Here is a 15,650-nt window from a genome sequence, read left to right on the forward strand (position 1 = left end):
TCCAAATACCCATGGTCCCAACTCCTTCCACATTACCTTCTTTATCCCATCCCAGTGCTGTGGCCTCTTGGGGAGTTCCTTACAGTTAATTGACTGAGGAAAAGAAAACTTGGGCCTAGTTTACAGATAGTTCTGTATGATATGAAGGTGCCACCTAAAAGTAGACAGCTGTAGCACTACAAACCCTTTCTGGGATGTCTATGAAGGACAGTGGTGAGGGGAACTCCTCCCAGTGAGCAGAATTCTAAGCATTTCCCCTAGTTGTTCATTTTGCTTAGAAGGAGAACTGGCTAGAGGTGTATTTGTATACTGGTTCACAGGCTGTTGCTAATTTTTTGACTGGATGGTCAGGGACTTGGAAAGAGCACAATTGGAAAATTGGTGAGAAAAAGGTCTGGGGAAGAGTTATGTGGATAGCCCTTTGGTGGGCAAAATCATGAAGATATTTGTGTCTATGTGAATGTTTACTAGAGGGTAACTTCAGCAGAGGAAGCTTTTAATAACCAAGTGGATAAGATCTGTTTAGTGGATGCAAGTCATTCTTTCCCCAGCCTCTCTTGTCATTGCCCAGTGGGCTCATGAACAAAGTGGTCATGATCGTGGGGATGGAGATTATGCATGGCTCTTCAACATGGGCTTCCACTCACCAAGTCTGACCTGGTTATGGCCACTTAGAGTTGATAGTCAATGTGCCAGCAGTAGAGACCTACACTCAGTCCCTGATATGGTACCATTCCCCTTGATGATCAGTCTGCTGCCTCATGGCAGGTTGATTACATTGGAGTACTTCCTCCATGGAAGTGTCAGCAATTTGTTCTAACTGAAATAGACATATACTCTGAATATGAATTTGCCTTCCCTGCGTACAGTGCTTCTCCCAAAACTACCATCCATGGACTTATGGAATGCCTTATCCATTGTCATGGTATTCCACACGGCATTGCTTCTGATTATGGAACCCGTTTCACAGAAAATGAAGTACAGTAATGGGCACGTGATCATGGAATTCTCTGGTCTTATGCTCCCCATCATATAGGCAGCTGGGTAGAGATTGTTGAGGAACTTCATCAGATTTGCCATCCCTGTGGCCTGCCCTCTCAATTTTGATCTCTTGCATCCCCTGGTTGCACACATTTATAAATCTCATATTGACAGATATCTCCTGTTTGTGCTGTTTCTTTAATGAACCTTGACTAATACAATAATTATGTCATCTACGTATATGAAAAGTTTTTCTTCCTTTCCAATTCAGATGCCTTTTATTTTAATCTCTTGCATGATTGCTCTAGCTAGACATTCCAGTACAGTGTTGAATAAACTTGGTGAAGTAAAATTCTTATCTTATTCCTGGTCTTTGAGGGCAAGCTTTCAGTGTTTTACCACTGAGTATGATGTTAGATGAGAGTTTTTCATGTATGTTCTTTTATAATGTTCAGGGATTTTCCTACTATTTTGGTTTTCTAAACTGACGAAATGCAAGACCAAAAATAGACTGGCTTTTAACAGTGGAGATTTATTAGCTTACAGATTTACAGTTACAAAGCTATGATAATGTCCAAATTAAGGCATCAACAGGGCAATAACTTCTCTGAAGACTGATTACCAGCAAGCTTGGGCTTCTCTGTCAGATAGCAATGAAGATGGAGATGCCTGCTGTTCCTTCTCCCCAGATTTTGTTCCTTCAGCTTCTGGCTTCTCTGTCTGTGGCTTTTTCTCTGTTTATCTGGGTGCTTCCTGAATTTCATCTTTTGGCTCCTGTATGGTTTTATCCTCTTTTAAAGTACTCCAGTAAGTGATTAAGACCCATCTTGCATTAAGTGGGTCACAACTTAATGGAAATAATCTAATCAAAATCCCACTTAAAATTGATCTGCACTCACAGGAGTGGATTGAAAAAACATAACCTTTTCTGGGATACATAACACCTTTAAACACCTACTGTTCCTAGTTTTCTAAGTGTTTTTCTTTTCAAGACAGATCTTATATTTTGTTAAAAAACCTTTTGTTCATCAATTAAGATGACTGTGTTTTTTTTTCTTTGTTATGTTAATGTGATATATTACATATATTGATTTTCTTATTTGGAGCCACCCTTGCATACTTGAAATAAATCCCACTTGATCATGGTATATAATTCTTATAGTATGTTGTTGGATTCGGTTTGCTAGTATTTTGTTGAGGATTTTTGCATCTATACTCATAAACAATATTGGGCTCTAGTATATTCTTTTCTTATTATATCTTTTTCTGGCTTTAGTGTTAAGGTGGTGTTGACCTCATAGAATGAGTTCAGGAATGTTCCCTCTTCTTCAATTTTTCACAAGAGTTTGAGCAGGAGTGGTGTTAACTGTTCTTGGAATGTTTGGTAGAATTCACCTGTGAAGCCAGCTGGTCCTGGGCTTGTCTTTGTTGGGAAGTTTTTGATTACTGTTTGTTTTAATTTGCAAGCTGCTGGAATATGATATACCAGAAACAAAACAGCTTTTTAAAAGGGGAATTTAATAAGTTAAAGGTTTACAGTTCTAAGTCTGTGGAAATGTGCAATATTAAAGCAAGGCTATAGAAATGACTAATCTAAGGCCTCCAGCAAAGATAACTTGGTTGCAGAAGGCTGATGATGTTCAGGGTTACTCTCTCAACTGGAGAGGCACATGGCAAACATGGCGATGTCTGCCAGCTTTCTCTCCAGGCGTCTTGTTTCATGAAGCTCCCCCAGGAGCTTTTTCCTTTTTCATCTTCAAAGGTTCTTCATCTCTTTGGTTGTGTGGACTCTCATGGCTCTGAAGCTTTTTCCAAAACATTTCGTCTTTTAAAGGAGTCCATTAAACTAATCAAGACCCACCTGGAATGGATGGAGTCACATCTCCCTCTAATCAAAGGTTAATACCCACAATTGGGTGTGTCACATCTCTGTGGAGATAATCTAATCAAGTTTCCAACCAACAGTATTGAATAGGGATTAAAAGAAATGCTTCCTCCACAAGATGGATCAGGATTAAAACATGGCTTTTCTAGGGTGCATAATACTTTCAAACCAGCAAACTGATTCAATCTCTTTTCTAATTATTGGTTTGTTGAGCTCTTCTATGTCCTCTTGAGTCAGTGTGTTGGTAATTTGTGTATTTCTACAAATGTGTGTTTCATCTACGTTTTCCAGTTTGTTGGCATACAATTGTTACGATATCCTCTTATAATCCTTTTATTTTCTATGGGGTCGGTGGTAATGTTCCCTTTTCAGTTCTGATTTTAGTTATTTGAGTCCTCTCTCTTTTTTTCCTTTGTTAGTCTAGCTAAAGGTTTGTCAATTTTTATTGATCTTTTCAAAGAAACAACTTTTGGTTTCATTGAGTTTTTTTTCTGTTTCATTTATCTTTGCTCTAATCTTTATTTCTTTCCTTCTGCTTGCTTTCAGTTTAGTTTATTCTTCTTTCTGTACATCTTCCAGTTTTAAGGTTATATCTCTGATTTAATATGATCTTCTTTTTTAATGTAAACATTTAGAGCTATAAATTTCCCTAGCATTGCCTTTGCTGTATCCCATAAATTTGGTATGTTGATTGTTTAATTTTTCAGTTGTCTCAAGATATTTCCTAATTTCCCTTTTGATTCTTCTTTGACTCATTTTTTTTATAAGTACTTTGATTAATTTCCATTTCTTCCTGTGTTATTGATTTCTAGCTTCATTCATTGTGGTCAGAGATTATACACTGTATGATTTAAATATTTTTATTTCATCAATTCATATGCTTTGTGACCTAACGTGTTGTCTGTCCCGGAGAATGATCCATGTACACTAGAGAAGAATTTGTGTTCTGCTGCTGTTAGGTGAAGTGTTCTATAAATGTCTGCTAAATCTAGATAGTCTAGAGTATTGTTCAAGTCTTCTATTTCCTTATTGATCTGTAAAGATGTTCTATCCATCATTGAAAGGGGCATATTGAAAACTACTATTAATGTAGAACTGTCTATTTCTCCCTTCAAATCTGTCAATATTTGCTTGATATATTGTGGTATTCTGCTGGGACCTTCTTTGTCCCTCATAACAGTTTATGCCTTAAAGTCTGTTTTATCTCATATTAGTATAACTACCCCAGCTCTCTTTTAATTACTACTTGCATGATATATGTTTTACTATCATTTTACTTTAGCTTATTTATGTCTTTGAATTTAAGGTTGAGGTCTTGTAAACAGCGTATAGTTGAGTCATGATATTTTATCCATTTTGCCAGTCTCTACCTTTTGACTGGGTAATTTAATCCATTTATATTTAAAGTAGCTACTGATAGTTCAGTACTTTCTTCTGCCATTTTTCTGTTTAGTCCTTGTAATTGTTATACTTTTTCTGATTCTCACTTCTTCCATTAATGCCTATTTCCATATATATATTCTACATTTGGAGTCCCTTCTCATTACTTTCTAAATGTATCTTTCATGTATTTCTTTGTGTTTATCATGGGAATAAAAGTCTAAATCTATAACAATCATGTTTTATTTTATACCAACTTATCTTCAATAGCATACACATAAACTGTTCCTATATGCTTCCACCCCCACATGATTTCATACTTGTTGAAAATTATATCTTTATACATTATATGTTCCACACCATCAATTTATCATTACTTTTTATGTATTTGTATTTTAGCACCTGTAAGAAATAAGTAGAGTTACATAACAAAAAAATACAATACAATAGTATTAACATTTATAATTACCCATATGGTTACATCTATTAAAGGTCTTTGTTTCTTTATGCTTCTTTGATCCACTGTCTAGTGTCCTTTCCTTTCAGTTTGAAGAATTACCTTTAGCATTAATGTAGCGAAGGTCTAGTGGTAATGAAAGCCTTCAGCTTTTGTTTATTTGAGAATGTCCTATTATCTCCCTTATTTTTGAAATAAAATCTTGCTATTTATAAAATTCTTGGTTGGCAAATGTTTTCTTTCAGCACTTTAGATATTTGTACCCCTTCTTGCCTCTGTGGTTCTGATGAGATATCAGCAATTAGTCTTACTGGGAATCCCTTGTGTATAACTTATTGCTTTTCTCTTGCGCCTTTTAGAGCTCTCTTCTTGTACTTTGCATTGGGCAACTTGATTACTGTGGGTTAGGCTGTAGTTCTCTTTGAGTTTATCCTGTTTGGCATTAATTTGTGTTCTTGAATGTGCATGTTCATGTCTTTGGTTCAATTTGGGACGTTTTCTCCGATTATTTCTTCAAATATTCCTTGTCCTTTCTCTTTTCTCCTTCTAGAACTCCAATAAAGCATGAATTAGCATGCTTGATGGTATCTCATGGATCTCTTAGACTGCTCCTTCTTTTTTATTCTTTTTCTTTTTTGCGCCTTAGACTGAATCATTTCAGTTTTCTTATCTTCAAGATAACTGATTCTTTCTTCTGCCACTTCCAATCTGCTGTCGAAACTATCTAGGGATATTTTCATCTCAGTTATTGAATTATTCCACTACAGTATTTCCCTGCAGTGATTCCCATGCTGTTTATTCATTGTTTTGTTTTGTTTTTTCATATTGTTTAGTCTTTCTCCATGTTTTCCTTTATCTCCCTGAGCATATTGAAGATCATTTTTGTTAAAGTCTCTCTCTGATAATTCTAACATCTAGTCTTCTTCTGTTGGTGGTTTCTGAATTTTTATTTTGTTCCTTTGAATGGTACATCATTTCTTTTCTTCATTTTGCTTATAATCCTATGTGACAGTGTGTTAACTCTGAGATTTAGTATCTGAATTGTCTCTTCCCTAAATTTTTGTTCTGCTTGTTATATGACAGATTTTTTATTGAATGTTTGAGCTAATCAAAGCAAACAAACCAAGGCAAGAAGCATATCCCTGTCTTTGTAAAAAGGCTCTGCTTTTGCTGGTGTTCTTTAGAATTTGGCCCTCCTGTCAAGAAGATCAGCCAAGTCACATGGGAAGTACAGGAGTCTCTGTTATATGAACCTGGGTGAAGCCAGAGCCTTGGATCCTGCTTCTTTTCCTGGGCCTATGACTGCTAGAGACCCTAGGAATTCCCCATTTATAGTTTACAGGAGTCCCAGTGAATGCCTCCTTTATGCCCTTTAAAATAGACCTCCTCCCTCTCTTTGGTGCTCTCCAGTGAATTAATACATGTCGTCCTTTGCCCCAGGCCACTTCAACTTAATCGTTTCTCACATTGTCCCAGCCCCTGCAAGTTGCTTCTCTGCACTCAGGAGAAGCTCTTGGAAGGAGATCCTGAAACATGTTCCTGATTCAGTCTCAGTCTTCTACCTGATAGATTGGCACTGAACATACATGCACCCCTGTATGCACACAGGGGTCACTCTGCAGCCTTTAGAGCAGGGTCAGGAACCTACAATGGGAGCATAAACTGGTTCCACCCTGAATTGTAGAGATGTGGGAAAGGGGCCAGCAAGGGTGCTGGGAGCTTCTTCTATGGTTTCTGAAGCTATGTTTTCTTGTTACCATACTTCCCCAGTTAACGCAGACCTTTTACTTTTTCGGTTTTGAGGAAGGTTACTGTCTTTGAGATGCCTCTGCTGCCTTTTCAGGGGAGCTGGAACAGTGGCCACCCTCAGAGCTGTCCTTTAGCAATCTGAAGTAGCTGCGCAAAGGTAGAAATCTGTGATAGGTCAACACACTCCTGGAGTTTGGAGGACTAGGACTTTTTGACCCACCCTGGCACCAGAAAACTCCACCAGTAGCCTGAACTCCAGTTCCCACTGCTGCCTGTTACAAGGTTGGGGGAAGGGAGAAGGTAGCCACTGCAGGGAGGGTGAAACTCACTGGTATTTACCATGATTTACCAGCCTCTTCTTCCTGCTCATTCCTGAATTCTGCACAACGTTCCACTTGAGTCTGGAGTTTCAGACTAATTTATTCAGACAGTTCTTGCTATTTCAATAGTTGTTTTGGTGGAGGGACTGATTTCTAGCATTTCCTACTCTACCATCTTCCCATAATCCTCTCAAAACATCCACCTTTCCACCTATACTTTGCCATTGCTTTACTGTAGTGGCAGTGAAGTGCTGTTTGGTGACTTTAATTATGGAGAGAGTTCAAGTTCCGTTCAATCTCACTCCTGCATTATCTATGTTTTACCCTTTTACAGTGTTTGCTGAGATATTTGTCTAGAACCTTCACTCAGAGGCAGAGCAGAGGACTTTGCTTATTGTTAGAACTATCTGAAAAAGGAAAGGATTAGCTTGGTAGATAGTGATTGTCCTCATCACTGGTTTTGTTCCAGCAATTGGGTTGGTCAGTTATTGACAGGAGATGTTGTCAAGGGTGTTATGTATTGAATAGAGGGCAAGAAGTGGAATGGGCTAGCTTTTTATTTATAACTTTATAATTCTACTGCTCTGAAATTTTATTATTTAATGTGGCTGGCAATAACCCCTTGCTTTTTCAGAGGATGCCTCACTTTTCACTCTTCTCTGGCTGGCAAGATTTGGTCTTTCAAAATACTGAATTGAGATTTAACCCATATTGATTATTCATTCTCTTCTCAGAAATGCCACCTCACTGGAGCCAGGGGTAGGCATGCTTTCCATTACTGTTTGAGCCTTTACTGAACTATTTCCAGGTGTTAGGCACGTCATGACCTGAAGGAACTGCCAAAAGGCATGTTAGGACACCTTTAAGAATCAGTCCATTTAGAGGGGTCAACTAAAGATGCTACAGAGTATGTATCAAGGGCTGAGTGAGCATAAACTTAATGGAAAAAACTGTGGCAAGCCATCGAAGCATGCATATATATACTGAGAAAGGTTTGCAAGGGTTACACACAAAATCCAGAACCATGGTTTCCTTAGAGGGTATTAGAAGGGGATTAGAACAGGAAGCAGTCAAAGGGAAAATTTCGCTTTATTTAAACTGTTTTAAATTTTTTTTTTTGAGAGGTAATTTACATACCATAAAATTCATATTTTAAAGTATGCATTCTGTGGTTTTCAGTACATTCACAAGGTTGTGTAACCATCAGTATTACCTAATTCTAGAACATTTTCATCATCCCCAAACAAAATTCTGTACATATTAGCAGTCACATGCACACACCCCCAATTTCCCACTCCTCCCAGCCCCTGGGAACCACTAATCTCCTTCTGTCTTTATGAATTTATTTATTCTGGACAGTTCATATAAATAGAATCATACTCTGTGGCCTTTTGTGCCTGCTCTCTTTTACTTAGTATACTGTTTTTGATGTTCATCCATGGATCAGTATTTCATTGCTTTGCATTACTGAATAATATTCCCTTGTATGGGTATACCACTGTGTTGATTTGAAACTCTTACCAGAAAAGTCATGTTCTTTTAATCCCAAACCAGTCTTGCGGGGGGCAGACCTATTGCTTGGGTGGGACATTTGATTAGATTGATTCCATGAAGATGTAACTCACCAATTGTAGATATGACCTTTTGATTAGGTTATTTCCATGGGGTTGTGGCCCCACCTATTCAAGGTGGGTATTAATTAGTTTCCTGGAGTTCTTAAAGAAGCTCATGAAGAGAGAAAGAGCTCAATCCAACACAGAGAGAAAATGCCTAGATGCAGATATTTGCTGATGTTTGGAGAGCTGACATAGCAGAGAAAGGAAACCAAGACACAGACGTTTGAAGATGCTGAGCTAAGAGAAAATCCAGTGTTTGCCCTCGAAAAGCTAAATGAGGGCCCACAGATGCTTAGAGTGAAAGTCACTGGAATCAGAAGGTGTAAACAATGAGCAAAGTCCTGCCAGTGCCAGCCACATGCCTTCCCAGCTGGCAGAGGTGTTCCAGGTACTCACAGGCTTTTCCTCTGGGAAGGTATCCTCTTTCTTGTTGGTAGCTTGATTTGGACATTTTCATGGCCTTAGAATTATAACTTGTAGCTTAATAAATCCCCTTTGTAAAAGCCAATCCATTTCTGGTATATTGCATTCTGGGAGCTTTAGCAAACTGAAACAGATTTATTTTGTTCTGTTCCTTCATCGGTTGATGAGCATTTGGGTTGTTTTCATTTTTTGGCTGTTATGAATAATGCTTTTATGAACATTCATTTACAAGTTTTGTGTGAACATATGTTTTCAGTTCTCTTAAGCACATACCTAGGAGTGGAATCCCCGGGCCTTATGGTAACTCTATGGATAACTTTTTGAGGAATTGCTAAATTGTTCTCCACAATGGCTGGCCATTTTTGCATTTGCACCAGCAGTATATAAGACTTCCTTTTACTCCACATCCTTGCCAACACTTGTTATTGCTCTTTTCTTTAAAAATTATAGTCATCCAAGTGGGTGTGAAATGGTATCTCATCATTATTTTAATTTCTATTTCCCTGATGATTAATGATGTTGAGCATCTTTTCATGTGTTTATTGGCCATATATATATCTTCTTTGGAAAAATGTCTATTCATATTCTTTGCACATTTTTAATTGGGTTGTCTTTTTATTGTTGAGCTTTAAAAATTCTTTACTTATTCTGGATTTTAGGCCTTTATCAGATATGGAAAATGCAAACTTTTCTCCCATTCTGTGGGTTGTCTTTTTTTGTATACTGTATGGCGGTGTCACATTTAATTGTTTTTCCATATGAGCATCCCGTTATTGCAGCACCATTTGTTGAATTTTTTTGTCTGTCTTGGTTGGTTGGTTGGTTTGGGAAGTGCAGGGGCCAGGAATCGAACCCAGGTCTCCCACATGGCAGGCGAGAATTCTACCACTAAACTACCCTGTCACCCTCCTGTGGGTTGTCTTTTCACTCTCTTTATAGCATCCTTTAATGCACTAAAGGTTTTAATTTTGATGAAATCCAGTTTATTTTCTTTAGTTGCTGGTGCTTTAGGACTTATATATAGAAAACCATTGCCTAATTCTAGCTCACAAATATTTTCCCCATGTTTTCTTCTAAGGATGTTATAGTTTTAGTTCTTACATTGGGGTCTTTGATATATTTTAAGTTAATTTTTTATACAGTATTAACTAGGACACTACCTTCATTCTTTTGCATGTGGATATCCAGTTTCCCAACACCAATTTTTGAAAAGACTATATTTTCCCCCTTGGCATGTTGGTATAAAAGTCAATTGAAAATAAATATGGAATATAGTTCTGGCCCCTCCATTCTATTCCATTGTTCCCTATATCTGTTCTTTTGCCAGTACCACACTCTGTTGATTACTGTAGCTTTGGAGTAAGTTTTAAAATCAGGAAGTGTGAGTCCTCTAACTTTGTTCTTATTTTTTCCAGATTGTTTTGGCTATTCTTGGTTCTTTGAATTTCCACATCAATTTTAGAATTTGTCTGCCAATTTCTGCAAAAAGAGCTGTTGGGATATTTATAAGGATTGTGTTGAATTTAAATCAATTTTGGGTGTACTGTCACTTAACAGTATTAAATCTTTCAATCTATGAACATGGGATGTCTTTCCATTTATATTTTTATTTCTTTTAACATTTTGCAGATTTCAGTTTACTTCTTTTATTAAATTTATTCTGAAGTATTTTATTCTATTTAAATTGCATAGTTTTCATAATTTCATTTCCAGATTGTTCATTGCTAGTATATAGAAATACAATAGATTTTTATACATTGGTCTTGTATCCTGTGACATTGCTGAACTTGTTTGTTAGTTTGAACAGTTTTTGTGTATGTGCACGTGTGTGGATTCTCTATAGGATTTTCTGTGTACCAGACCATCTCATCCATGAGTAGAAATCATTTTATTTCTTCCCTTTGAACTTGGATGCGTTTTATTTATTTTTCTTGCCCAGTTGCCCTGGTTAGATCCTCCACTGCAGTGTTGAATAGAAGTGATGAGAGCAGCTATCCTTGTCTTCTTTTTGAACTTAGGAGGAAAGCATTCAGTCTTTTACCATGGAGTTTGATATTAACTGTGGGTTTTTCATAAGTGCCCTTTATCATGTTGAGGAAGTTCCCTTCTGTTCCTTGCTTTTTTTAGTGTTTTTTAATCATGAAAGCATGTTAGATTTTTGTCAAATGCTTTTTTTTGCATTTATTAATATAGTGTATTAAATTTACTGATGATTTTTCATATGTTGAACCAACCTTGGATTCCTAGGTTAAATTCCATTTGTCCACGGTGAATAAAAGTTTACATGTTGTTGGATTCTGTTTGCTAGTATTTGTTGAGGATTTCCACATTGATATTCATAAGGGATATTGGTCTGTATTTTCTTCTCTTCTGATGTTTTTGTCTGGTTTTGGTATTGCGGTAAGCTTTATACAATGAGTTGGGTAGTATTCTGTCCTTTTCTGTTTTTTTGAAGAGTTTGTGAAGGACTGTTGTTAATTCTTCTTTAAACATTTGTTAGAATTTATCAGTGAAGCTGTCTGGTCCTGGGTTTTTTGTTTGTTGGACGTTTTGATTCCTAATAGCTTTATTCAGTTATTATATTCTTTCTTGAATCAGTTTCTATTTAGGTTGTATATTTCCTAAAAATTTGTCCTTTTCATCAGTTTATCTAATTTATTGGCATGCAATTGTTTTTAGTATTACCTTTAATCTGTTTTACTTACACAAGGTCAGTAGTAAATGAATCTTATTTCATTCCTGATTTTAATAATTTGAGTATTTACCTTTTTTTCATGTTCTAACTTTTTGCAACACAAATGTGTTCCTGTGTCAATTGTGTAATTTAGAAAACAGAAAAAAAGAAGACAGAAAATTTAAAAGCATATTGAAATGGAAATTTGGTCACTAAATCCCTGGTAGCAGCTTCTTTGTAGGCCTCAGTTTCTTCATCACAGAGTTGACATGTTAGGTTATTGTTGCTAAAGTAATTGAAAGCTTCTGAGCTATATTATTTCTATGTTCTAGTGTAGGATTAAGACCATAGATGGCACTATTTTTGTACAGAAAGTAGAATAGTCTGGGAGAACTCCAGAGTTCTGGAAGGGAGTGGAAAGAGGGAAGGGTGGAAATGCAGGTTGGAGCCAAATTATGGTGATCTTTGAATGCCAGGTGAAGGAAGGTGGATTTGCTCTATAATCAGTGGAGGGCTATTGAGGGTTGTGGGATGTGGGAGTAATGAAGCTAAGTGATAGTCCTATAGCAGTGTGTTGGAGGGATTGGAGCTATGGGTGATCACCCAGGTTGACTTGTTTAGGTATAAGTAGATGAGAGGCATGGTTATTGGAATGGAAAAGGAAGACATGAGGACAAGAGATCACTGATTTCGAAGACACTCCTTGGGTCTGAGGGATAAAGGAAGGGTCATTTGTCTTGCTCACCTGCATGTTTCTTACAGTTAGTGGTCAGTCATGGAGTAGGCCTAAGTAGATATTTGGACATTTGTTGAATTGAATTGTATTAACCCAGCCTTGCTTCAGAACTCAACGAAGTCTGGTAAAACCAGTCTTCATGTACTCTGAGAGAGCTGCCAGGCTTGTCTGTCTTCTCATTTGTCACCCAGGAGCCCATGTGTCTAATTGCAGCATCAACTAAGAACACTTTTAAAAAGCATGCATTAGTGTACACAGGTTGTTGGCAGTGTTGATATGGCAATCTGGGATGATACTCAGGGAAGATGAGTTCATTTGCTAGCCTGTGCCAGTGTATGCTGACGTGCAAGCAGAAAAGGGCCCGTATCTGCATAGAGCAAGGAGGTTCTCTCAAGAGCCAGGGGGCTTAGATGTAGACCAGAAAATCATATCCTTAGGTTCAGGGGCTCTTTTGTAGGAGCCTTCGAAGGATATAGATATTTGTCTGTTTTCTTCATGGCTATATCCCCAGTATCTAGCACTAATAGGCACTTAATACAGATTTAATGAATGAATAAATATTCTAGTCATCTAACAATTCTTTTGAATTGAGCCAGTATCTTAAAGAATGGGCATCTGGGGTTGTGGCAGTGGAGTAGCTAAAGGTTTTGTCTTTTTAGAGCCCCCCTAGGGAGAGTCTTGTCACTCAGGCCTTTGGCATTAGCCAGAAGAGTCTCCCCCACCTGGTTTCAGTTGCCTTCCTCCCTTCTCATTGTTATTCAGGGTTAGAATTCCATGGATTATGGCTTGAACCAAATCTAGTTTTGTTCCTGCCCTTGTCACATCTCATTTCCTAATATCCTATGCTCCCTCCTGTCAGAATTGTTCCAAAAATTCATCTCACTACGTAATCCAGAAGCTAACAACATATTTACTTGACTTGTCTTCAACTACTGAGAAAAAAGAAATAATTCTTATCTCATAAAGGCTATGATACCTTTTCCATACCTGGGCTAATCTTGCTTTATGAAAAGCAGGGAAAAGCTAATAGGTTACTGAAGGGTGAGGGTTACATTTCTTCAAAATGGACAGTGTCCTGTATATGATGTGTTTTGCTTTAATGCCTTAGACGCTCTTCTTTGAACAGTTCTTTTCCTTGAATAATTGTCCCTCAACATTGTCTATTGATTATATTAAAGGATAGCTGTTAGCATATTGAAGACAGAAAGGCAACCTTTAAGAAGCTGAAAAGACATTTCCAATAGAGTATTTGTAGGGAATGATAGGTCTTGGTGGAGAGAAGTTTTTGATGTTTGAGTCCTTCTTGTTTCGGCCTGTGGCAAATAAGTGGAATATATGTTGGTAATACTTCTATGCTCATCGAATGGTAACCATAGTCCCCATTCCCTGTGAGGCAAAGGGAGAAGGGAGGATGCATAGAGTTGGGAAGTAACTACTGTCCCTTTAGCTCCATCCCAATATCTCAGTCCCCCTAAAGTCACCCACCAAAAGGCTTTTCTGGTGGCAGAAATAGTGATGTGTCTAAATTGCTTGAACTCAACTTCTTGAGCCAGGAACTTGGAAAAAGCTGGGGGCAGTGAATTAAGGAGAGGAAAGATATACAGTTGATTAAATATGGTGAACCTCCTGGTAAGCTCCTTACCTAATATTCCCAGCAGATTTTGCCACTGCCTTGAGTCTACCCTTCTTTTTTCAATGAACCCATGGTTGCCCCCCTTCCTAAGACTGAAATGGTATGTCACTGATTCAAGCTAAGTCATCCTAGATTTAAAGGTATTTCACCTAGCCTCCCAAAAGGATATTTTTTCAGTTTCCCTCTGCCTTCCTGATTTTCAATGGAAAAGTCTCAACATGTACCAACTGATCCATTTATGATTATTTAAATAATTATTAGCCCACCCTGATCTAAGCCCTTCTCTTCTCATTTCTTATCTCCCTTAGAGCTAGAAGCACAAAGGTACTGGCAGTGGTTAAGGATCAGACTGCCTGGCTCCTATCTTAGCTTAAACTCTCTGCTCCCTGAGTTGAGACAAGTTCCTTAACTTTTCTGAGCCTCAGTGTCTTCTGTGAAATGGTGGTAATGATACCTACCTAACAGGATTTAAAAAGAGAGTGTATTGAAGGTCTTTACTCAGTGGCTGGTATATATGAAGTGCTCAGTTAATAGTTGTTGTTATTATGTGATGGGGGAATATTCTGCCTTCCCCACCATGAACTTTAGAAGGTACTGATCTTTGCATCCCCAAGTAATTTTCCAGTCAAATTTTAATGATTATTTGCACATCCTTTGGTGGAAATCAATACCACTGAATGCCCTGTTTTTGAAACAAACGCTCCAGCATCCAACTTTATAACATTTACATGCTATATATGTTTTGACAGTAATCTAGCTGTGGCACCCAAGAGCTATAGCTTAATCCTTTCTATTTTATCTAGTTGTGATGCTGAGATGTACTCCAGCATGAACTTGGCATCATTTTTCTCTATTATGAGACTTAACCTAAGAGGGCTCTCAGAGATCATTTATTCCCTCCCCTCTCCATGCTCCATTTTACTGGTGGGTGACAAGAGGCCTAAAGAGGACTAGATCCATGCCCAGGGCTAGAAAGTCACCCTAGTTCCAGGTCTGGTACTCCATTTGCAGGGGCCGCCTGGTTGAAAGCCCTCTGAATGCCTGAAGAATTTAATTCATCCTGGTTCTACTTGGCTGCAAACTACTCAAAGAGGAAAGTTAACTCATTCTTCTTCTTTTACCTGTTTCCACAGCTCTGGGTGAACCAGGAGGATGGGGTGGAAGAAGGGCCCAGTGATGTGCAGAATGGGCACCTGGACCCTAACTCAGACTGCCTCTGTCTGGGTCGGCCACTTCAGAACCGAGACCAGATGCGGGCCAACGTCATCAATGAGATCATGAGCACTGAGCGCCACTACATCAAGCACCTCAAAGACATCTGTGAGGTAGGCCCAGCCATGATGGTACATGTAGAAAGGGGCATACAGGTCCATGAAGAACTGACGACTTTCCTGGGCCCAGCCTATGAAAGCCCCAAGATTTTGGAAAGGGCATGTATACTGGCTTTCCAGATTCAGTTCCATGGGGGTTAAACTGCTCCTAGGGGACTTCTCAGTCTCTGTCCATTTGTCTGTTTCTCTCTTTTTCTGTCTGCCTGTCTCTCTCTCTCTCATTCTCTCTCTCCCTTTCTCTGAATCCCTCCTCCCCTGAATCACTCTCCAACTCCATCCTCTTAGTTTCTGATCCAGTTGCTTCCACCCCATATAAGGGCCTGATTTCCTTATTAATGCCAGACACATCTTCCTTTAAACCAGTGGTTCACAAATGTGAATGTGCATTAGAGTCCTTGGGGAAGCTCGCCAAGCATACAGATCTCAGCCCCTGTATGTCTCCACCCCAAAATATGAATTCTGTCT

The 15,650-nt window shown here is 38.3% G+C and overlaps 1 protein-coding gene across 9 annotated transcripts in view; it reads left to right on the top strand.

Annotated features, from left to right (window-relative positions):
- The window catches only part of ARHGEF9 (Cdc42 guanine nucleotide exchange factor 9), a 187,943-nt gene that overhangs the window by 76,410 nt on the left and 95,883 nt on the right, over window positions 1-15,650 (top strand). For all 9 annotated transcript variants that reach the window (XM_077146108.1, XM_077146102.1, XM_077146110.1 and 6 more), the window contains one exon: window positions 14,988-15,179. In XM_077146108.1, coding sequence (XP_077002223.1) covers window positions 14,988-15,179 — 192 coding nt within the window. The remainder of the gene's footprint in view (window positions 1-14,987; window positions 15,180-15,650) is intronic.

This window comes from Tamandua tetradactyla, chromosome X (genome assembly GCF_023851605.1).
Source record: "Tamandua tetradactyla isolate mTamTet1 chromosome X, mTamTet1.pri, whole genome shotgun sequence".
NCBI classification, from domain to species: domain Eukaryota; kingdom Metazoa; phylum Chordata; class Mammalia; order Pilosa; family Myrmecophagidae; genus Tamandua; species Tamandua tetradactyla.